Source organism: Heterodontus francisci, chromosome 27, assembly GCF_036365525.1.
Source record: "Heterodontus francisci isolate sHetFra1 chromosome 27, sHetFra1.hap1, whole genome shotgun sequence".
Taxonomy (NCBI): Eukaryota; Metazoa; Chordata; class Chondrichthyes; order Heterodontiformes; family Heterodontidae; genus Heterodontus; species Heterodontus francisci.
In genome coordinates, this window is record NC_090397.1 from 40,591,144 (window position 1) to 40,616,117 (window position 24,974).

At 40.9% G+C, this 24,974-nt stretch overlaps 1 protein-coding gene across 1 annotated transcript in view; it reads right to left on the reverse strand.

Moving 5' to 3' along the window:
• Positions 1 to 6,442: 6,442 nt before the first annotated feature.
• The window catches only part of mapk12a (mitogen-activated protein kinase 12a), a 68,276-nt gene continuing 49,744 nt past the window's right edge, over positions 6,443 to 24,974 (reverse strand). Inside the window, exons 8-12 of the mRNA XM_068059192.1 lie at positions 23,256 to 23,327; positions 20,868 to 20,947; positions 17,036 to 17,114; positions 14,483 to 14,656; positions 6,443 to 9,568 (exon numbers count right to left, since the gene is read on the reverse strand). Coding sequence (XP_067915293.1) covers positions 9,495 to 9,568; positions 14,483 to 14,656; positions 17,036 to 17,114; positions 20,868 to 20,947; positions 23,256 to 23,327 — 479 coding nt within the window. The 3' untranslated portion in view covers positions 6,443 to 9,494. The remainder of the gene's footprint in view (positions 9,569 to 14,482; positions 14,657 to 17,035; positions 17,115 to 20,867; positions 20,948 to 23,255; positions 23,328 to 24,974) is intronic.

Here is a 24,974-nt window from a genome sequence, read left to right on the forward strand (position 1 = left end):
TGTTACTTAGTGTCATTAGCAAAACCTTGGAAGTAAGATGCCCACCTGCCCACTTACCTGAGGAAAGTCCTGGGGCTGTGGGAAAACCAGACAAAGAAAATCAGTGGGGAGAAAACTATCTTGCCTTGTAAAAATCTGGTTAGTCCCAATCATATTGCAAGTTTCTTTGCTACAAAATTTCCATAAAGTCAAACTTTAATATTTTGAACTGTATATTATATGGTAGGCACAGAACAATATCCCTGAATCTGGTGACAACGTTTCCCTAAAGGTCGGAAAACAAATTACACGATGAGACCTATCAGTGGGGTGACTAATATTTGGCATCTATGCATATATCTACTGGCAATTAGCTTCAGCAGGCAAATACCCTGATCTCCTGTATGCATTTTAAGTGGGCAGGTATTCTCCAGGAACAAACAGAATTTAAATGTAATTTAAAAATCAGATTTGTTACAGTAACGTAAACCTACTGTTGCCCACTACCTGCATTTTTTTGGCAAAACCACTCCGCAAAATGCAACAAATCAGTTACCAGTTCAGTTTTTGTATCATTTAAATTAAGATAGCTCTGCTTGCATTAGCCACCATCACTGCAGAAATTCATTTGTCAGTCATAGGAAGAGTTTGTTTGGCAGCCTTAGAAAAATCATCTAAAAGGCAGATTATAATTCTTAAATGTTTCATAATAGGGTTTTTTTTTCAAGGGAGACAGCAAATTGTACACTATCTGTTATAGAATTATTTGAAGAGAGGAATAAAAATTTAAAAAATTGTTCTTGCAGGCTAAGTTCAGAAATGAGGAAGCCACTGAGATAAGCTCAAAGGTGTAAAGTTGTGTAAAGACAAGTTGTCCAAAATGTAAACTGCTCCCTAGGTAATTACAGCCTGCAAGATGCTCTTAATGATCGTTATTAATTCCCAAATTCCCAAGTTGTTTCAGTAGTTTCCATTGCAATATATATTGAGCAGTTTGGCTATAGCAAGATTTAACTCAACGCTATGGGCTGCATTTATATTTCTTGCCCTGATTGAAGCAATCAAAAAGTATCATACTACTATCTACTCTCCTCACTTCTACTGCATCCTGCCACTTATCATGAGCAGTGTCACTAATATTTAGTAAAACTGTGCTGTGTGATAACAAAGAACAGTACAGCACAGGAACAGGCCATTCGGCCCTCCAAGCCTGTGCCGATCTTGATGCCTGCCTAAACTAAAACCTTCTGCACTTCCGGGGACCGTATCCCTCTATTCCCATCCTATTCATGTATTTGTCAAGATGCCTCTTAAACGTCGCTATCGTACCTGCTTCCACCACCTCCCCCGGCAGCAGGTTCCAGGCACTCACCACCCTCTGTGTAAAAAAAACTTGCCTCGCACATCCCCTCTAAACTTTGCCCCTCTCACCTTAAACCTATGTCCCCTAGTAACTGACTCTTCCACCCTGGGAAAAAGCTTCTGACTATCCACTCAGTCCATGCCGCTCATAACTTTGTAAACCTCTATCGTGTCGCCCCTCCACCTCCGTCATTCCAGTGAAAACAATCCGAGTTTATCCAGCCTCTCCTCATAGCTAATGCCCTCCAGACCAGGCAACATCCTGGTAAACCTCTTCTGTACCCTCTCCAAAGCCTCCACGTCCTTCTGGTAGTGTGGCGACCAGAATTGCATGCAATATTCTAAATGTGGCCTGACTCGAGGTTCACAAGGAGGAGGTGTTATCAATTTTGGAAAGTGTGAAAATAGATAAGTCCCCTGGGCCAGATGGGATTTATCCTAGGATTCTCTGGGAAGCTAGGGAGGAGATTGCAGAGCCTTTGTCCTTGATCTTTATGTCGTCATTGTCGACAGGAATAGTGCCGGAAGACTGGAGGATAGCAAATGTTGTCCCCTTGTTCAAGAAGGGGAGTAGAGACAGCCCTGGTAATTATAGACCTGTGAGCCTTACTTCGGTTGTGGGTAAAATGTTGGAAAAGGTTATAAGAGACAGGATTTATAATCATCTTGAAAAGAATAAGTTCATTAGCGATAGTCAGCACGGTTTTGTGACGGGTAGGTCGTGCCTCACAAACCTTATTGAGTTTTTCGAGAAGGTGACCAAACAGGTGGATGAGGGTAAAGCAGTGGATGTGGTGTATATGGATTTCAGTAAGGCGTTTGATAAGGTTCCCCACGGTAGGCTATTGCAGAAAATACGGAAGTATGGGGTTGAAGGTGATTTAGAGCTTTGGATCAGAAATTGGCTAGCTGATTGATGGTGGTGGTTGATGGCAAATGTTCATCCTGGAGTTTAGTTACTAGTGGTGTACCGCAAGGATCTGTTTTGGGGCCACTGCTGTTTGTCATTTTTATAAATGACCTGGAAGAGGGTGTAGAAGGGTGGGTTAGTAAATTTGCAGATGACACTAAGGTCGGTGGAGTTGTGGATAGTGCCGAAGGATGTTGTAGGGTACAGAGGGACATAGATGGGCTGCAGAGCTGGGCTGAGAGATGGCAAATGGAGTTTAATGCGGAAAAGTGTGAGGTGATTCACTTTGGAAGGAGTAACAGGAATGCAGAGTACTGGGCTAATGGGAAGATTCTTGGTAGTGTAGATGAACAGAGAGATCTTGGTGTCCAGGTGCATAAATCCCTGAAGGTTGCTACCCAGGTTAATAGGGCTGTTAAGAAGGCATATGGTGTGTTAGCTTTTATTAGTAGGGGGATCGAGTTTCGGAGCCACGAGGTCATGCTGCAGCTGTACAAAACTCTGGTGAGACCGCACCTGGAGTATTGCGTGCAGTTCTGGTCACCGTATTATAGGAAGGATGTGGAAGCTACGGAAAGGGTGCAGAGGAGATTTACTAGGATGTTGCCTGGTATGGAGGGAAGGTCTTACGAGGAAAGGCTGAGGAACTTGAGGTTGTTTTCGTTGGAGAGAAGGAGGAGGAGAGGTGACTTAATAGAGGCATATAAGATAATCAGAGGGTTAGATAGGGTGGATAGTGAGCATCTTTTTCCTCGGATGGTGATGGCAAACACGAGGGGACATAGCTTTCAGTTGAGGGGTGACAGATATAGGACAGATGTCAGAGGTAGTTTCTTTACTCAGAGAGTAGTAAGGGCGTGGAATGCCCTGCCTGCAGCAGTAGTAGATTCGCCAACTTTAAGGGCATTTAAGTGGTCATTGGATAGACATATGGATGAAAATGGAATAGTGTAGGTCAGATGGTTTCACAGGTCGGCGCAACATCGAGGGCCGAAGGGCCTGTACTGCGCTGTAATGTTCTAATTCTAATTCTAAAGTTCTGTACAGCTGCAGCATGATTTGCCAATTTTTATACTCTATGTCCCGACCAATGAAGACAAGCATGCCGTATGCCTTCTTGACTACCTTATCCACCTGTGTTGCCACTTTCAGTGACTGTGATAAAAGCAAAATACTGCGGATGCTGGAAATCTGAAACAAAAACAAGAAATGCTGGATTCACTCAGCAGGTCTGGCAGCATCTGTGGAAAGAGAAGCAGAGTTAACGTTTCGGGTCAGTGACCCTTCTTCAGTGACTGTGAACCTGGACCTGATGTGACATGATTCATTAATCTGTTTGCATATTACTTTCCATGATTGTTTTATACCAAACATTTTAACATGACCCTGCTACAAATGTGTATTCCATATGAAATTTATAGCTGTGTAAATTCGAATCAACGTTTGGGACCTTTAGTTCCGACTGGTCACTGATCACTCCGAGTACGAGGCATTTGGTATAAGCAGTAGTAAGTTTATTAAGTGGAAGCACAAGTAGTATAACAAAATGGTACTTAGCAAGGCGGTAGTCACACTCTTCTTACGAACACCAGCTCTGAACTCTCTGGTTGATTGGGGTGCTGTCTTCTGCTCTGTTCTTGTCAACCATTGTCTGTCTCCATTTCTCTTGGTTGTTTTTTAAGGGTCACAAGACTCATACCTTTGAGTCCAACCTCGTGCCGTATTAGGTGACTGATTAATTTACCCTTGAGTAGGATGAAACCTCATCTTAACCAACCTGATTAGTTTACTGTCATTTTATTATGTCCATTATTGTATTGTAAACTTACATGTCCCTCATGCATGGCATTTTTGTTTACTAAGCAGGAGACCCTTTAGCTAACATTGTTACATAACAGTTCTTTATCTTTGCTATTATCTTATTGTAAGAGTTTGGCAGATGAAAATGCTTATCCAAGTTGCCAAGCAGCCAAAGGTCAGAATACTTCCTGACCTAAGCTTGACATTTCTTTCCACTGTCCTCCATACATCGGAATCTTGCATTATTAAAAAATTATGCCTTGCTTCTCGGCATTTTCCAAATTCATACTTCCATACTAACTTACAGTTGTAAGATGAACAGTTTGGTCAGTTCACTCAGTGGCTGTTACTGTCGAGCCAATCTTAGTAATGGGCAGTAAAGTCCCCCACCCATAGTATATTTTGTGTCTTTGTTGCACTCCATGCTTCCTCTAGGACATTGGCGGATAGTTATGCTCACAGAATCATACCTATGTCAGGGTGTTGCTTGTTAATCTGTAATAGACTAGACCAGGTAAGGATAGCAGATTTTCTTCCTTGAATTACATGAGCGAACTAGTTATGTTTATATAACCACCTGACAGTTTCATGGTCACTTACTGATACCAGCTCTATATTCAACTGAATTCAAGTTTCCAAGCTGCCATGGTGGGATTTAAATCCTTGTTTGCTGGATTACTCATTCAGTAATATAACCACTACGTTGCTATACCCATATTTGTAAATGCTGAAGTCTGGTATTGCAATGCAACTGATAGTTGAACATCTTTTAATAACTTCTCATTAAGCATTATGTAGGTTTTAACTTATCAGCACTTGGATGCTTTGCAGAAAATCCTAAATCAGAATTTGTTTATTCAGTAAAATAATGTACCATGGAAACCACATTCATGAGCTCCCCTTGGCTACTGCAAAGTACTGACCAGGAAAGTCCCAGGCTCAGTCACTTGTTTGTACTCAATTATGTAATTACAGACAGTTGACATGTGCATTCAGTGTCTCTGTGCTAGGGTAGGGAAGAATTCAGCAGAGCACTGTGCAGTGATCCCTTGTGGAGTGTGTGTGTGTGTGTGTGTGTCTGTGTGTACAGGTTGTCAAGTGAGGGCAGAACAAAGCTCAGGTATGAGACCTTTATGCTTGAATAATTTCCTGAGATGCACTGTTCAGGCACATATGTGAAGAATGGTCATTTGGATGAGGTACTGGAGGGCTGTCAGGACCTGTGGAATAGTACAATTACTCCCTTTAAGAGATGAGGAAAAAAATGGCATGAAAAATGTATGTGTGTGTGGTCAGTCATTTTCTACAAATAGCTATAGCTTTCCTATATAGGATTATTTTTGATAAATGGATGAATTTTCTTTTACTGATATGAAAGCTGGAATTTTCTTTAATTGCTGAAAGCATTTTAGACATATCTCAACGCACCCCCCGCTCCCCTCCCTCCCTCCCCCATTTCAGGCTTCTTCCAGCGGCCAAGTACTCATTGTTTTGGTTGCGTGGATGAACGTGAGGGCAAACTGGTTTGCTGTACAGTCACCATGAATCTTGTGTGAATACCCATCACACCAGGACTGATTCTGGCAAATTCTCTCCATGGTCAAATATGAGGTATGCAGAGCTCATTTTCCAAATCTAAAAGTTGGAATTAATCTCAATATCTAATTGTTTTACTTTCTGTCATCACGACCTGGAAATATTGCTGCAGAAAAATGGTAATTGAACAATGCCTTCAAGGCTGTCTGACCAGTGTTTACTCAATAGTTTTGATTAACTGGGTATCTGACATGAAAATCCACAACGAAGAATAGGAGTCTCTAAACCAAGCTACTGAGAAATCCCTACAAGTAGAGTTTATGTTTGCTAAACATGGAATGCGCACTCTCATTACATCAGGACACACCCAGCTTAACTAAGTCCAAAGAGAATAGGAGTGGGTTGGCAGAATCAAGATTTAGGAATCTCAAGTGTGCTCAGGAGGACAGCTGGGGTTTAACGAGCTTAAACAGCAACAGTCCACAAGAAAGCACTGATGTCCTTCCCAACTGCTTGTCCAGGTAGGACCACTGTACCAAAAGGGCATTGGCAGGCTATTTGAAGGAAGAAATATATAGTATCTTTCATGACTTTAGGATGTCCCAAAAGTGGGTGGTAAAGGAAATGATCATCCAGCCCCAAATCTTCTCATGTTAAATGGAGTCATCTGATAACTTGGGATTCCACACACCTCAAAAAAGTAAGTAATTACATCTTGTCCATGCGAACAGATTTATTGCTAAGTTCTACCATGATCAATCTGATGTGAAGGTTGCATGTTTTTTTGTGGTTTAGCATAATTTGCAGCACGACCCAAAAACTACTGTTAAAATATTGAGATAAAGCAACACAATCTAAAATATTTTGATGTTTATTCATTATCTTTCATCTCAAAAAATTTAAAATGATCAACCATTCTTTAAGAAGAAACCCTTGCTGGCCCATCTTGCACTTGTGACAGTTTCCTGAGGAAATATTCTGATGGGGGATGGAGTTTCCATCTCTTGAAATATGTAAGACTTATTCTTTTGCCAGCTGCAACTGCTAAAATCTAGAGTTAGTATCTAGCTGTGAGAAATATTAGCACCTAAAACTACCTTAACACTTGATTAATGGTAATGGGTGAGCTTTTCAATGAGTACCCATTCTGTCTAGTGAGGCCAACACAAACAAAAATGTTTTCTTTTTGTCTAAAGAAAAAGACTTGCATTTATGTAGTGCCTTTCACAACCACAGGACTTCCCAAAGCCAATTGACTTTACAGCAAATTGAGTCATTAAGAGTCCAGGTAGCACCACCATTCCATAGCACCATTCTGTTGGTTTCTTTATCCCTCTATTATCCTCATCCATGCCCTATTGGCCAGTTCACCATTGACATTAAAGGTAATGAAATAAATTGTGTAATCATGAGAGCAAAAGATAAAACATTGAAATAAAATCTGACCTGATCTTTAAAGTTTACTCCCTGTAGATATTTTTAATGCATTGAAGTAGTTTAGGATTTTTAAAAAGTCCACCACATCAATTTTATCCATTATGCCTCGAGTTTTGATTGATAGATGATATTCTTAGCCCTTAATCAACATAAATTATCTGGGGTGCTGAGTTTTCCTTTTCTTAATGTCCTCTGAAGACATGAGGCTAGAAATTCTGGTATATGGGAAGGAGAGAGTGGTTTGGGCTTGTACAGTTGGAAGGGGAAGAGGGTAATCCTAGTGAGGGAGGGTTATAATTTGTGGCAAAACCATACCTACAGGGTTTCTACCCCTACTCAAATTGCCCAATAATGGAAGTTTTTTTAAAAATTAGGCAGCAATTGCTTTTAAAAGGATGGTTCTTTGCTCCCTAAGGTGCAATTTTCAAAATTTTAGAGCTGTTCTCTTTGGTCCTTTTTGGACCTAGGGTGCCCCCTGTTGGATTTTTGCCTCCTTATTTTTAATACTTAAGATACAGTAGATTGGCAAAATGTTGCAATTGTGTTACTGAGTGGCTGTAGTACCACTGACCTTTTCTTACAGAATGCATCTCAGTGCACTAATACAGGTGGCTTGCCAGAAACAGCGATACTCTTCAGACTTTAAAAGATTGTTTAATGTTTTAGCCTATTGGTGGTTTATCTGCAATACAAGTTCATAGTTTCTTAAGATTTAGTCAATACTGCTCCTTCAGCAACAAAATATCAAGTATGAATGCGATTACCAAAAAGGTTCATTAGGATAGTAATACACTGGATGAGTGTCTGGATGCAATACTGGCTGATGTAGAGCACAGCTCACAAGGAAATGATTGAAAAGTTACCATAAATACCTAGATGGCATCCCTGAGGAAACTCTTGAAGTGCACTCTCATGGGTTTGAAAAACAATGGCACAGATTATAGGTTTACCATTAATTCTAACAGCGCTCACCGTTATTAATCTAAATTGGACAGCAATCTCCTGCAGTTAAATGCATTGAATCAGGAAGTTGCTGACCGGAGATGCCTTGCCCGTCCAGAAGCTGTGTGAGAATGGTGATTTGCCAAAGAGACTTGGCATTGAAATACATGGAATGGTGGGAAGTTGTTGTACTTAGCTGATATACATACACTAACCTCACCAGAAAACTTTAGGGTTGCCCATTCTAGTGTAAGTACATTTTTAACAGTGTAAATTTTAATTACTGCCAAATAACCTCTCTGACACTGGAAATTAATTTTAACAAGTGGAGTCTCATTCCTTCAAAATTTAATTATTGTTGGAGATACAAAAATTTTTACTTTTTTCTGTCTCTCATCCCTATATCTCAATCTAACTCCGTTTCTCACCTCTATCTCATAAATCTAATCTTACTTTCCCTCTCTTTATTTTACTTTCTGTAAATGATTTGATATTGAACTAAATATTCTAACTGACACTTCCTGGTTAAGACACTGCATGCTCATTAACGATTTTTCAATCTGATTGGTTAAGATGGTACACAGTTGCTAGGCCTGTTTGCACAGGTCCCAGATGTTCTGTACTCAGTGCCACGCTTTTTCCAATAGTTGGCTAACAGGAACGTCCAATGCAACACCCATTGTAAGTCTTTGGGTAAGACCAAGTAACGAACAGCGCCCAATGGATTTACACTGTTAACAGCATTTTAAATGACTGTGAAATCAGAAAATATAAATGAGTGAGCATTATTGGCTAGATTAATGAAAAGAAGTGAATTAATTGGCCAAGAGTATGTAAAGCCCAAATGATTGGCCAATGCTGTAGAATAGCACATGAAAGTTCCTAAGAGGTCAGTTCAACTATTCTAAGCAAGGATTTGGAAATGTAACCTCTGATAATGACTTCTAATTAGTGTTTCAACATAGTTATAACGGAATTGATAATAGATTAATCAGTTTTCAATACCCTTTTCGTGTTTGGTTGAGTGTTAGAATTATAACAATGTTAAAAATAGCTCTATATTACCTTGCTAACAGCACTTAGAGAATACCGATTAAAGACATCATGCACCACAAAAGGAGCATATGCAAGAGATTGAAGACAAGGTAGGCAGAATAGACTATCCTTTGCAATTAACAACAACTTAAAGTTATATAGTACCGTGAAAAGTTTGGTGTAAGGACAAGATTGCTTTTTCCCCCTAAATTATCGACAGGAAAATTTTCAGTCTAAAATCATTAAGTGCTACAAAATATTTAAAAATGTTACAACACTGAAGTGCTTTCCAAGAAATGCTGGTGCAGAGTTTCAGTTTGACTTTCAAAGATACAAAATTACACTGATTGAACTGCAGGCTATAGGCATAAAGTATTGTACTTTTTTTTTTCAAAATGCTGAAACCAAAACACAACTAAATTAATGTTTTCACAGATGCTCACTTCACGAATCTATACTACTACAGTCTTGCCCCATAGCTACGATTCCAGTGCTACACTGCAGATTCTTTAGATTCTGGTACTCCAGTTGATGGTGTGAAGTTAATCACTTCTTTATATGTATGACCTAGGGAGAAAAGAAATGGATTTATTCTCTTGCAATATACCATGTTTTACACATTGCATAAATGTCATAGTTCCATTTGTCTCTGGTGCCTTTTACAAGTTTTTTCCTATGAAGAACTCAGTCTGGTGCTCTCTCTAAAGGACATTATCCTACAAAAGATGCACTGATTTATGCCATCATTGAAGTCTTTGGATGATAGTACAGTACCTGCTATGAACAGATAGGTAAGACTGAAATCAAGTGCGGGCAGTCTCAATAAGTATGACAACAAAAGATAAAGATCGGAGGGTGGTGATGTGGTTGACCATGTCAATGATTGCAGTGAGTTCAGGAAAGACAAGTCATAAAAACAAAGTGCTGGAAGTACTCAGCAGGTCAAGCAGCATCTGTAGAGAGAGAAGCAGAGTTAACGTTTCAGGTCTGTGACCTTTCATCAGAACTGGCAAAGGTTAGAAAAGAATTAGGTTTTAAGCAAGTGAAGGGGTTGTGGGGGGTGGGGGGCGGGGGGGAAAGAGAACAAAAGGGAAAGTGTTTGATAGGGCAGGAGAGATTAAATAACAAAACTCCTGGGACAAAGGCAAAGAGTGTGTTGGTGCTTGTGGTGAAAGACAAAACATTAGTCCAGAGAGAGTGTTAATAGTGGAATAATGAGCAGCTCTGTCTACATGAAAAACAGACACATGGTTTAAAAAAATATATAAAATATTAAAAAAGCCAGTCATGCTCTGAAGTTATTGAACTCAATGTTCAGTCCGCAAGGCTGTAGAGTGCCTAATTGAAAGATCAGGTGCCGCTCCTCGAGCTTGAGTTGACGTTCACTGGAACACTGGCACAGGCCAAAGACACAAATGTTGGCATGAGAGCAGTGGGGGCTGTGTTGAAATGGCAACCAACTGGAAACTCAGGGCTATGCTTTCGGAATAAGTGGAGGTGTTCCGCAAAGTGGTCACCCAATCTGCATTTGGTCTCCCCGATATAGAGGCGACCGCATTGTGAGCAGCGAATACAGTATACTAAATTGAAGTACAAGTAAATTGCTGCTTCACCCGGAAGGATTGTTTGGGGCCTTAGATGGTGAGGAGAGAGGAGGTAAAAGGACAGGTATTACACCTCCTCCGATTGCATGGGAAGGGGACGAGGTGTCGGGGTGATGGAGGAGTGGACCAGGGTGTCGCAGAGGGAACAATCCCTTCAGAATGCTGACTGGAGGGGAAAGGAAGATGTGTTTGCTAGTGGCATCATGCTGGAGGTGGTGGAAATGGCGGAGGATGATCCTTGGATGTGGAGGCTGGTGGGGTGGAAAGTGAGGACAAGGGGAACCCTGTCGCAGTTCTGGGAGGGAGGGAAAGGGGTGAGGGAAGATGTGCAGGAAATGGGTCGGATTCAGTTGAGGGCCCTGTCAACTACAGTGGGGGAGGGGTGGGGGTTGGTGGGTGGAATCCTCAGTTGAGAAGCACTGTTGTGGAAGGTTGCATCATCAGAACAGATGTGTCGGAGACGGAGAAACTGGGAGAATGGGATGGAGTCCTTACAGAAAACAGGGTGGGAGTCGGGCTTATAATGAATATTAGCGGATAGCCTATTCCCAGAGATGGAGACAGAGAAGGCGTGGAAGGTAAGAGAAGTGTCAGAAATAGACCATGTAAAGGTGAGAGAAGGGTGAAAATTGGAAGTAAAGTTGATGAAATTTTCCAGTTCGGGGCTGGAGCAGGAAGCAGCACTGATACAGTCATCAATGTACTGGACAAGGAGGTGAGGGAGGGGGCCTGAGTAGGACTGGAACAAGGAATGTTCGACATATCCCACAAAAAGACAGGCATAACTAGGACTCCTGCGGGCACCGAAAGACGAGGCATAATTTTTTTTTCTAGGTCCTTTCCCGTATCTCTTGAAGTTTCTGATTCTTATGCGGGCACAGCTGTATAGGTACCTTGCCCAAGAAGATATTCATGTGTGAGTCAAAACTTTTCAACTATGGATGGATCATAAGTGTCCCCAAACAGGCTATGCATAGCCACAGCAGAAATCATCAGTTAGCAATCAGTAATGGGAACTCTGGTAATTTCATCCCTCTCCAGCCTAGGGACTCTGAAACCAACTGTAAAATCTCAGCTGCTATTTGAACTGAAATCAGCTACCCATAACTGAAAAATGCTGGAAACACCAACAGGCCAATCATCATCAGTTGAGAGAACAGACAAGTTATTATTTCAGATGTGGAACCCTGTTCAGAACTGAATTCAACAGGAACCTGGAATCAAATCTAGGACTTGGAGCTGTACATCATAGTTCTAGAAGTGGTGGGTTATTTTTTACCAACAACAGAATTGGGGAAGTTTCCAGAAGTATAAAAAAAAACTAGCATAGACATCTACCAGTATGAAAAAGAAACAGCAGTGAAACCATCCCAGGAGAAATACATATATAAACTTAACTGTGAAATGAAAGGATTTACACTATATCAGAATAAAATACAAAAAAAGCCTAGCTTCATTTTTTTTACAAATCATGTTCATAGATTATTTATGTAATAGATTGTAGCTTCTATAATAGTACCAGCACTTATCTAGTAGATAGACACCAGTAATGGGGTGTCAAACACTTTCTAATTTTTCAATGCAGTGTCAGTATCGAACAATCCTGAGTTCCATAGATTAAATATGGATTCAAGCAGTAACCTTCTCTCAGTTCTACCCTGACAATGTGATTAAACCCAAATATCAGTAGATTATCTTTAACTGCGCTAGTTGAAGCTTTCCATTTCCTATACCAGATAGTCTTATGTTCTCTATAAGATTGACAAATCTATATCAAATTGTGAGCATTTTATATTGTGGACTCATGCAGACTAAGATCTGTGCTGAGAATGGCTAAAATGATGGTACTCAGGAACCTTGCAACTGGCAGACAGAAAAGAATTTCATCATACAACTTTGAACATAAATTAGTTGGTAAATGAGCATATGTTCAATGGAATGATAACTAGCAAGAAATGGCTTACCAATTTCCAGTATCCCCAAGCTGCTTTTTCAATTGAACACCCTTCTACCTGTTCTCTGTTTTAAAGTCCCATCCTTCATTCTCTTTTAAAGCTCTGTTTCCTTTTGACTTTGAAAAGCTGCAACCCTATTTGCTTTCTTCATGAGCTCCAGTGCTTTGAGGCAGTGTGAAAAGAAAATGGTTAAAGAGGCAAAACCAAGAATGAGGTCTGAAAAAGGAAAAGTGAAAAGCAAGAGAGAGAGAAGAAACGTGAAGGAGAGAGACAGAGAAAGACAAAAGTGAAGGAAGAAAGAGTCAAAAAAAAAAAGTGAGAAGAAAGTAAAGGAGTGAGAGCGAAACAATGAAGGGAGAAAAAGAGCCAGAAACTAAAGTGGAGGAGAATGAAAAAACAAAGGGACAGATCTTTTGCAGACTTATCACTATCAGTATATTTATTTAGATTGGAGCGAGAAGTTGAGGGCTTTATTCAGTGAAAAGGCCTGTGAACCACTGAATTGTGTAGTATTCTTCAAATTTATTTCAAGGAGGGTAATTGGCTTAAATAAAGGCAAGTGCCTGAGCCATGTACTGTACCGTATGTGTGTAGACTAGAGTCCTGATGATCATTTTATATTTTTTATATAAATTTTATAATAATTAATCACTCATGACCTTCCTGATCTCTGCATCTCAGCTGCTCACTGGATAAACTTGCAGCAAGTATTTCAACCTGTAAAGCAGCAGTCTAGGTAATGTATAATATTTTGAGCCTTTGGGCAATTGCTGTGTTTATTTTAAGCAATACAGATACTGGTACAGTGTGGCGCAACTCCATGGGTTTCTGTTTAACTCATGACCAAACAATTACTGACTTTGTGGCTCCAATCTTCATCTTTTTAAACAACCTTTCAAGTCCAATTAATACTGTGTGTGTCCGATCCAGACCTGGCCTGACCTGAGCCCAAAAGTCGGACCCGGAAGAATAACCCGACCCAACCCGAACCCGACGCATGTTGTCGGGTTCCGTCAGGTTCGGGTCGGGTAGCAGGCCTTTAGTTCACATTCTAAGCACTCTCTGGATTTATTAGTGATTATCTTATACTTGTGGCCTCTAATTTTGATCTCCCGCTAAGTGGAAACAGCTTCTCTACATCTCCCCTATCAAATCCATTCATAATTTTAAAGACTTCAATTGGGTCACTGCCTCCTCTCCCCCGCCACCCAGTCTTTTTTCTGATAGTTATAACCTCTCAGTTCATCCTTACAAATTGTTAAATCTTTTTGCTTCTTCTCCAGTGCCTCTGTATCCTTTTTTATAATATGGAGACCAATTTTAACTCACTCAAAACCCATTCATTTAGAGAGTTAAAGTCAGGCCCCAGAACCGTGGGCAGTATTCTAAGTGTGGACTAACCAAGATTCTATATAACGTTAACATAATTTCTCTGCTTTTCTATTCTATCTATAATAAACTCCAATGTTTTGTTTACTTTGTAAAATGGCCTGTGACACGAATCTTAGTGTTTTTTAAAAACTGATTATACTAATCAACTATCCCAGCTCAAACTGATTTAGGTCAGAAGCTTATGAACAATGTGCAGAAGAGAGCAAGAAATTAAAAAAAACAAAGGTGGAAGACAGTGAAAAAACAGGAGGCGATTTTAACATATTTTGCCGATTTACCCCTACCAGCATCCTTAGCTTGAGGAATATGAGAGGCTGAGACCTTTTTGGTAGGGGCTAACTGCAAAAGTTTGAGAGCCATTGAATCAGAGTGTTTTTTTCTGGGCTGCACATAACTCTGGTCCCACAATATGTAGTTGACTCTAACGTAGGCTCCATCATCAGGGATGGGCAATACATCTGGTCTTGTCAGTTTCCCCCACAACCGGAGAACAATTTAAAAAAGAAAATCAGTATTAAAAGTGTGTTTACATTTCCATTCTTCAATAGTGCAATCCATGTTATCAAAACTATCGTCATATGGCTTTGCCACGGTCTCTTCCTCAGGATCTCGGTACTGCTCAAAGTAAGAATGAGCCAAAGCCTCTGCAGCAGTGATTCGTTTTTCAGCGTCGAGTACAAGCATTTTTTCCATAAGGTTGACAGCTGTTTTGAGAAAAGTAAAGTCAGCAACATAAGATTATTAAATAAGTGACATTCTAAGCTTGAAAGAATGACTGCATGCACACATTACATAAACTAGTACGGTACAATACCACATGCAACTTCAAAGTAGAGAAATCTGCCAAGTTGCTGCACAGAAGTGAAGAAAGAAAGACTTGGATTTATATAGCACCTTTCATAATGTTCCAAAGTGCTTTACAGCCAACTAAGTACTTTTAAAGTGTAGTCACCATTATAATGTAGGAAGCACAGCAGCCAATTTGTGCACAGCAAGCTCCCACAAACAGCAATGTGATAGTGACCAGATATCTTCTTTTTTGTGATGTTAATTGAGGGATAAATATTGGCCAGGACACTGGGGAATAACTCCCCTACTCGTCTTCAAAATAGTGCCATGGGATCTTTCACGTCTACCTGAGAAAGCAGACAGGGCCTCAGTTTAACATCTCCTCTGAAAGATGGCATCTGACAGTACTGCACTCCAGTGCCAAACTTAGATCTTTGTATTCATGTCGTGGAATGGGACTTGAACCCACTACCTGGGAGGCAAGAGTGCTACTAACTGAGCCATGGCTGACAATGCTGTAAAGAACAAGGTACACTGATAAATACACATGATTAATCACAGAAAAGAGAAAGGATAAACCCACTATCAGAATCAAGCATACCCAATTTATGTTACTTAGAATGCACATTAGATGTAAGGTATATTGATGTAGCATTGGTGCAATTCACTGGTTGGGTTTTCAAAACAAAAAGAGACACAGGCATAATTATCTGCTCGAAGCTTTTTTTTCCACATTGACAAATATTGGCAATAATGCAGAAACAGGCTGGATGGATTTATATTTCGAGGGGAAAATACCAATACCAATGTCATGAAATCGGCTACCAGCCATCTTGGGAAAATCACACCAGTTGTAATTTAAATCTGATTCAGATTAGCTCCCTGACCTAACCCATTGGCTTGAGCTTGGTTAGCACACTCATAGATGCTGTTGTGGGACAACTCAATCAACACACGAGGAAACTCAGGTACAGGTTGTTCAATTGTTTATTCAAGCGTACGCAGGGAGAGATACCACCTCAGGTATTCCGAGGTAATACTCTGACTTTACATTCAAGAGCACAAACTTATATCCCGTTCTGATCATGCAATGTGTTCAAACAACGGATGATTGATCTGATTGATCATAAAACAATGGTGATTCATTACACATTCCAATGAATACACATCCTCAGCCTTCTCAATACACATACCAGATGGCTCCATTCCGAGATTATTATCTCTTTGTTTCCCATTAGACCAACATTCCACGGAAACAGTGGCCTCGGGGTCCCGGCTCCAACCTTAGCTCCCTAATCCTGCCCTACACCTTAGCAGCATGTTTGTTTCTTTTCTCAACCTGACTGATCAATTCTGCTGAGATGCTTTTCTAAAACTCAACTTGTTTCTACTTAACCCCTTCTATGCAATCAGTGACAAAAGATGGTTGGGGTATCACATTGGCAAGCATACCATGCCCACTCATTGCCTTACCTCCCTCCAAGGGAGTGTGCTAGTGAGGCAGTGATGAACTTAGGCCAATTTGGAGTTGCAGGTTTGCAGTGTGAAGAAAAACACTGCAAGCATTTTGCTTCCATTCTTTACCCTATACACAGACCAGCTGTGGAATTCAGTGCACCAATTCATCCAATCAAACCTCTGTTTCAAGTTGCTTTTACATTGGCGCCTGTTTAGTTTGGATTCTAGGAGACTATTATCCTTGAGCCAGCTCCTAGGTATTTACACTACTAATGCAGGTTGCCTTATCTTAGTGGCAGACACATTGATCCACAAAAAACTGAGTGTACATTTGTAGCCTGAGTTAAGAAAATTGTTTTTAATAATGTAAACAAAGCGGGCCATGGACAACAGTCTTCTGGAATTTGTCTAAAGAAATGGAAGTATAAAGAGGGCTTTAAGCAGAGGGTGCTTCAACCCTTGATTGCCCATGTAACCAGAGAACAAAAGTGCTAAATTACCATATCTGAGTAACATCTCATTGCTATACCGACTGAAGAATTAATTTGCTATAATCCATCTAACTCCTTCACTAAAACTTATCAACTTCTTAAAGTGCAAAATACTGCAGATGCTGAAATTCGAAATTAAAACAGAAAATGATGGAAACACTCTACAGGTCTGACAGCATCTATGAAGAGAGGAACAGAATTAATGTTTCAGGTCAATGACCTTTCATCTGACAAAGGTCACAAACCTGAAATGTTAACTCTTTCTCTCTCCACAGATGCTGCCAGACCTGTTAACTTTTTCCAGCATTTTCCATCTTCAATTCAAGATGCAGAAGTGTTTCTTACCTGCTTGATTTGCATTTGCAAACAGGGCTTTAAAGTCTTTTTTTGGGACTCTTTGTAAACTTTTGATGTAATTTTTAGCCTGTAGAAAACAAAAATATAGCATGATTTTTTACTTTTTTAAAAAAACACCAAATTTTACAGTATTTAATGCTGTTAACTGACTCCCCAAACATTATTTCCAGATTTATATAAACATCTGACACCATTTTTTCCAGGAGTAAGCCAAGTAATTTTATAACAAAACTTTAAAAATCCAAAATATTTATTGGGAAATATAATGAGAAATTTGTGATTTTATCCCTGTTCACAATGTTTCACTGTTATAATATTTCTCTCATAAGGAGTAAGTTGTTAAATTGCTAAAAAAGTTGATAAAACAGTTTGAAAATTGGAAATATTAAAGGTCTCAATATCTACCTTTGAATTAAAAGCATCCTTGTCTTCAAACATACACATTTCTTTGCTATTTCTGTTAAAGTCAAATCAACCATAATCGCTATGTTCAGGAGTCCCTAAATATAAAGCCACGATTCAAATCTGTTTAATTCTGAAATTAGAACAGGGATTTATTGGTGGTCAGTCTCTTGAGGCTATTTTCAAGCTACCAAGGAAGTCTCTGCTTCACTAATGTGAAAGGCCCAAAACACATTATGACATGTGTTTGATGCTTCTTGGTGTAGAAATAAAGACCTCACCTTTAAGTAGCATCTTGCTCAAGTTCAGGACGTCCCAAGGTGCTTCACAGACAATGATGCACTTTTGAAGTGTAGTCATGTTGTAAAGTAGGGAAATGCAGTAGCCAATTTGTGCACTGCAAAATCCCACAGCCACAAATGAGATAAATTACCAGATAATCTGTTTTTAAGTAATGTTGATTGCGGGATTAAATCCAGACACCTGGAGAATCCTCCTTCAGATAGTGTGGGGTCAAGTGGGGCTTCAGTTTAAATGTCTCATCTAAAAGACAGCACCTCTAACAGTGTACCACTAATACTATATTGAAATGTCAGCATGGGTTAGGGGCTCCTGCAGTGGAACTTAAACTCACAACCTTCTAACTCAGGCGAGAATGCTACCCTTGAGTCAAGGCTGACACCCAATTGTTAATAAAAACAAAATGCTGGAAATATTCAGCAGGCCAGGCAGCATCTGTGGAGAGAGAAGCAGAGTTAACTTTTCAGGTCTGTGACCTTTCCTCAGAACCCAGTTCTGAGGAAAGGTCACAGAGCTGAAACGTTAACTCTGCTGCCAGGCCTGCTGAGTATTTCCAGCACTTTGTTTTTATTTCAGATTTCCAGCATCTGCAGTATTTTACTTTTACCTAACAATGTTAATTTCCTCTCTGGTTAAAAATAACTTCAAAGAAGCATTCATTTAGCATATTAAATATGTCTTTCCATCATTTTCAACTTTGTATGCCACTCATGAAACTCCATCGGGTTTTGACTTTCTACCCTCCCTGTTACAATTTTGAAGAATTATTAGTCAAACAACTAAACATATCTGAATCAAAACTTCTGTTTAATTTTGAGGAGAATGCAGCTTTGAGTAAGAATATTGATTTACCATATTTAAAAAATATTTAAATCAGTGGCATCACGTAAAATATCAAATTCTAGACTAGCTTCCAAAATAAATGCAAGATGTAAGTAAACTGATTCAACCTCAGTAAAAAAACTGTTAGAAGCTCAGTTCTTATATAGTCCTTGTTTTGGCAGACAACACACATCTGTTGTTGTAACCTATTTCTGGAACTGAACCTTTTTCTTGCTGCAGTTGGGAAACAGCACCAAATCTAATTAGCAGGCTCTTAAAGCATCATAAGCCAAACAGGAAATGTACAATTAACTGATAATTACACATGTAATCAGATGTCAAACAATCTGCATCTTAAAAATGATCCAGTGCCACATTTTACTGATTTTGTTTTCTAAAATAGCTAGAAGAATACCTCACCAACTTCAATTATTAAATTAACAAAAATCTTGCATCTATATAGCACCTTTCACAACCACCAGACATCCCAAAGCGCTTTACAGCCAATGAAGTATTTTGAAGTGTAGTCACTGTTGTAATGCAGGAAACGCAGTAGCCGATTTGTGCACAGCAAGCTCCCACAAACAGTAATGTGATGAATGGTCAGATTTTTTTTTTGTGATGTTGATTGATAGGACACCAGAGATAACTCCCCCGCTCTTCTTCAAAATAGTGCAATGGGATCTTTTACATCTACCTGAAAGGGCAGACAGGGCCTTAGTTTAACATCTCATTTAAGAGACAGTACCTTTGACACAGCAGCACTCCCTCATTGCTGCAATGGAGTGTCAGCTTTGATTTTTCTGGTCAAATCCTGGACTGGGACTTGAACCCACAACCATTTGACTCAGAGGCAAGAGTGCCACCAACTGAGCCACAGCTGACATGGTGCTAAAACAATTTGTGTAGGAAAATGCATAATTCATTGCCATTTATGCATGTTTTGGCCCAATCTTAACTCATTCAAAACCCATTCACCTGGACAGTGTTAAAGTCAGGCCCATTGTCACTGATCTGATCCCTTTTCAACGATTGAGGTTTTAGACAAGTTTGGAAAATGGAGTTGAGGTGCAGAGCATCCATGATCTAATTGCAGGCTTGATGGGCTGAATGACCTACTCATGTTCCTATGATAACTGCTTTCAGAGTAGTTCTATAACTGCTTTTTGTCATTTCTATGTAAATATTATGACACTTTAAAATCAATGTTGGCTTCATTTAGACAGGACACTGTACTGGGCTGCAGACATCTATGGAATAAATAGTACATTATGCTGAGAACTACCAAAAAGGACAGCATTAGTCTTTCTCTTTTGGGCCTCCTTATCTCGAGAGACAATGGATACGCGCCTGGAGGTGGTCAGTGGTTTGTGAAGCAGCGCCTGGAGTGGCTATAAAGGCCAATTCTGGAGTGACAGGCTCTTCCACAGGTGCTGCAGAGAAATTTGTTTGTTGGGGCTGTTGCACAGTTGGCTCTCCCCTTGCGCCTCTGTCTTTTTTCCTGCCAACTACTAAGTCTCTTCGACTCGCCACAATTTAGCCCTGTCTTTATGGCTGCCCGCCAGCTCTGGCGAATGCTGGCAACTGACTCCCACGACTTGTGATCAATGTCACACGATTTCATGTCGCGTTTGCAGACGTCTTTATAACGGAGACATGGACGGCCGGTGGGTCTGATACCAGTGGCGAGCTCGCTGTACAATGTGTCTTTGGGGATCCTGCCATCTTCCATGCGGCTCACATGGCCAAGCCATCTCAAGCGCCGCTGACTCAGTAGTGTGTATAAGCTGGGGATGTTGGCCGCTTCAAGGACTTCTGTGTTGGAGATATAGTCCTGCCACCTGATGCCAAGTATTCTCCGAAGGCAGCGAAGATGGAATGAATTGAGACGTCGCTCTTGGCTGGCATACGTTGTCCAGGCCTCGCTGCCGTAGAGCAAGGTACTGAGGACACAGGCCTGATACACTCGGACTTTTGTGTTCCGTGTCAGTGCGCCATTTTCCCACACTCTCTTGGCCAGTCTGAACATAGCAGTGGAAGCCTTATCCATGCGCTTGTTGATTTCTGCATCTAGAGACAGGTTACTGGTGATAGTTGAGCCTAGGTAGGTGAACTCTTGAACCACTTCCAGAGCGTGGTCGCCAATATTGATGGATGGAGCATTTCTGACATCCTGCCCCATGATGTTCGTTTTCTTGAGGCTGATGGTTAGGCCAAATTCATGTCTAACATCATAACATTAAACAATAAAAAGTTGCATTTGTTACTTTTTATAGGTTTAAAATGTTCTGCTTACCTCTTGACTTTGCAACTTCTGAACAAAGTCTTGCGTCGGTGTACCTGTTATTTTCATGATTTCAGTCAGTTGATCTAGATCTGTAAACTGCAAGTCAAGAATCATGTTCTATGAACTATTTAGCAGTAAATTTGTAGACATTTGTAAGGCAAATACCCTGATGTACAATTAAGTTAATTAGGTTCTGTAACTCTGTGATCCTGTTGAGTGCCACACATCAATCAAATATTCAAGGTATTATCACCTGTGAAAAGCAGACACACACAATTGGGAGAACAATGAAGAGTTAAAGAAAGAAAGACTTGATTTATATAGCACCTTTCATGACTATTGGACAGCCCAAAGTGCTTTACAGTCAGTGAAGTACTTTTGAAGTGTAGTCACTGTTATAATGTAGGAAACACAGCAGCCAATTTGTGGACAGAAAGCTCCGACAAACAGCAATGTGATCATGACCAGATAATCTGTTATGATGCTGATGAGGAATAACTATTGGTCAGGACACTGGGGATAACTTCGATGTTCTTCTTCAAAATAACTTTTGCATAGAAAGGATAGGGTTGCCGATGATGCCACCAAGCCAGGGGCAGATTAACCAATGCACCTGGGGCCCACTGATTGCCTGCAAACTCAGAGAAAATCAGGAAGTATATTTCACACATGAGTGTGGGGTTTACTTACATCTCCTGGGAAAGAACTTCTCTTGGGAGATGTGACTACTTTTGGTACAAGTCCTTTAAGCTTCCAGTCACACAACAACTGCTGCTGTGTTACAGTGATCTGGATTTATGCTTTTTATTCCCTGTACTCCTGCCTTCGCTGCTGCTTGGCAGGAAGTAACTTCTGTTGTAACGTGAAAGAGAAGATAACTTTACTCAGTGTTTTGTAAGACATCATTTTCTGTTATCCTACTTTAAATGAGATATAGTAATGTATGTACACTAACTGTTCACAGGTTAAACTGAGAATGTAGATATTCAAATTAAACTCTATGGCAGGGAATAATGTAAAGTAGCTAATGATCAATTCTAAATACTCAAGGTAGTCTCTCCAAGGTTCATCTCAGGTCTGGGTAACATTCTCCCTTAATGCTCAGGATGAAAAGTACAGTCAACCAACAAAATGTGCAGCATAGTCTGTGACATTTTGATTAAATGAACCCCATCCTTTCACCATGACCTTTTCTCCAGAACTATATCAAAGTGATTTTTGTACCTACTTCCCTAGTTGCTAGGGGATTGACATCGGGCTCCTTTGCGCCCTGAAAGCACAAATAAACCCTGTGTGATTACGGATTCCTCCAGCAACCAACATTTTCTGTAATTTTTCCTATTTTGTTACACACATTTGGGAGGTATTGCATGTTGGGATGGGGTTGCAAACCCCCCTAATGTTTTTAGTGTCATGGCCCCTAGAATTCTTAATCCTACTTCGGATGCAAATCTGTGGAAGAAGGAAACTCAGGCAGTAGAAGCACTGTGAAAATTTGTATTTTTGAAACGATACAGAATATTGTGGTGCAGTTTCTCAGCTCACAGAATCATAGAAATTTACAGCATGGAAAGAGGCTATTAGGCCCATCGTGTCTGTGCTGGCCAACAAGGAACCATCCAGCCTAATCCCACTTTCCAGCTCTTGATCCATAGCCTTGTAGGTTATGACACTTCAAGTGCATATCCAAGTACCTTTTAAATGTTATAAGGGTTTCTGCCTCTACCACCCTTTCAGGCAGTGAGTTCCAGATCCCCATCACCTTCTGGGTGAATAAAATTCCCCTCAAATCCCCTCTGAACCTCCACCACTTACCCTAAATCCATGTCCCTTGATTATGGGTCCCTCAATTTTCCTGTCACAAACATGGGGTCTGGCTCAAGTGTAAATTTTAATGTTGCTTCTCCATCCATAGGGGATCATTTTCCACGGGTTCTCCCAATCACCTGCCCCAATATCAGCAGAGGAGCAATGGAAATGTGCAATACTATTTTCCTGGACTTTCCATGGGTCTTCTACGGAAGTTATGGCAGACAAGTGGGAGGACTCTTAGTAAAGGAACCACACACTGCTAACACCTCTCCGATAGTGGTGGGGGTGATGTCTGGTATCAAGGTAAATGTTTGAAACTGAAACAAGTTTGCAATTCTTACGTGCCAGAGGTAGGCAACATTGTGGGCCACTTTTGGACTTGATTTTCTGAGGGCTGAAAATGATACTACATAGCCACCCATTGTCAACTAGAGGCTGCTGTCAGATTCCAGCTCTAATTTTTTAGTTACATTACTCATCTGTGTAAGGTTTTTCATCAATTACCTAAAAGCTCCAGCTATTTCCTGAGATACATTTGGCCACCTATTAGTAATTAGCAGAGTCTGTCACAGTTACAAAGGATACGATCGATGCCTTTAAAGAGAGGTCGGCTTGTAATCATCTCTGCCATGATGCAGCCAACAGACCAAATATCAACTGCGAATATAAGTTAGATAAAGGTCATTAACAATGTCGAGGTGAACTTGCTTTCATATAATCCACAGTTTGCAATACTGAAAAAAAACATTATCACTAAATGTAAATATTAACTTTATGAATTAGGAGTTTAATAAATACATAGGGCCTAAACATACTGGTCCATGTCTGCTTATCTGATGGCTGTCATGACATTTTAATGTGCCAAACCTACCTATGCTTTGGGCTGAATTTAGTGAGCCCATCACAGGTCCCAGAGGTGGACCTGAAATTGGGCGCTGTCCGCATTAGTCACGGGCCAATTATCATAATGGAGGCGCAGGGCCCAGCCAATTACACAATGGGCGGGTTTCAAGGTGCCGAACACAGCATCAGATGACTCCGGAGCAGATGCTGGCGCCATATTTAAAGCCCTGCCAGCCCTCTTGCATTCATGACTTAGACTCATTTGCTGTGCTCTATACTGAAGCCTTTGCTGTAGTGACTCCTGGACCCCCCGCTCCCAGAGAAGGACACACAGGATGGTTGAGCCAAGATACAGGGTAGTCCACGGTTTAGCGATGCCTCCCTTGAAATTCTCCTCCAGGCTGCAAGGGAAAGTCAGGAAGTCCTCTTCCCCAGCACTGGCAAGAAGAGATCCTTTCACCTGACCAAGCAAGCCTGGATGCAGATCACAGAGGAGGTCAGCAACTGTGGGGTCACCCCCCTGAACCTGGGTAAAGTGCTAGAAGATGGTCAATTATCTCCTTTGTTCTGCCAAGGTGGTTGCTCCATGCCTCTCCTTTTTAGGGATTCCATGTAGCTACACAGGAGGAAGCAGGACATAGGGAGGGAGGAACCACAAAGGCACTGGCAAAGGAGGTTAAGTATCACCTCATCCTGACAGATGTATGGCTGCATCTCAGCCACAGGCCACCTTCTTTCACAGCTCATCCCCATTAACTCTCCTGAGAGCAGCCAGGAGAATGAGCTATATGGAAACCCCAGCAGGAGATGAGGAGATGCCACTAGTAGAACTGTCATACTGATCTCTCTACAAAGTTTGACTGTCTCCCTCTTTCCATTGCAATCAAGAGGGCCCATAACAGGACAGAGACATTGCAGACTGCCAGAGGGATAACAGACATCTGGCCTCTCTCCACAGCAGAGGAGGAGGCACTGGAACCACCCAGGGTGGGTACTCAATAGCTGTTGGTGAGACTGGAGTCTCCGTGCAAGAGAGTGAGAATTGTCTTCAAATGACATACAGTTCACTTCTGGAGATCCCCATCATGTAAGATTGGCATGATGAGATCTGCACAGCCAAACCTACATATGTTTGTGTTCTCCCATGCAGGTCGGCGTCTGCAGGAGATTCCAGCAGAAAGGGGACATTATTCAACCTCTGAGGAGGATCAGTCAGAGGATGCATCGTCCCAAGATTCTCCTGCATCTTCCACCAGTGCAGATACTGTCACCTCAGTGGGTTTCCGTTCAGCTTTAGAATCAGGGTCACAAACTGGTGAGAGCACCACATACGTACCCCAGCAGCTGCCTGAGGCTGGGACTGCCAAGGCCTCTGACTGTCAGAGGACTGTGGGTGACCAGGCTGATGATCAGGCTCAAGTGTCGCCAGCACAGGGCATGCTGGAGTTGCAGAGAGGGGTA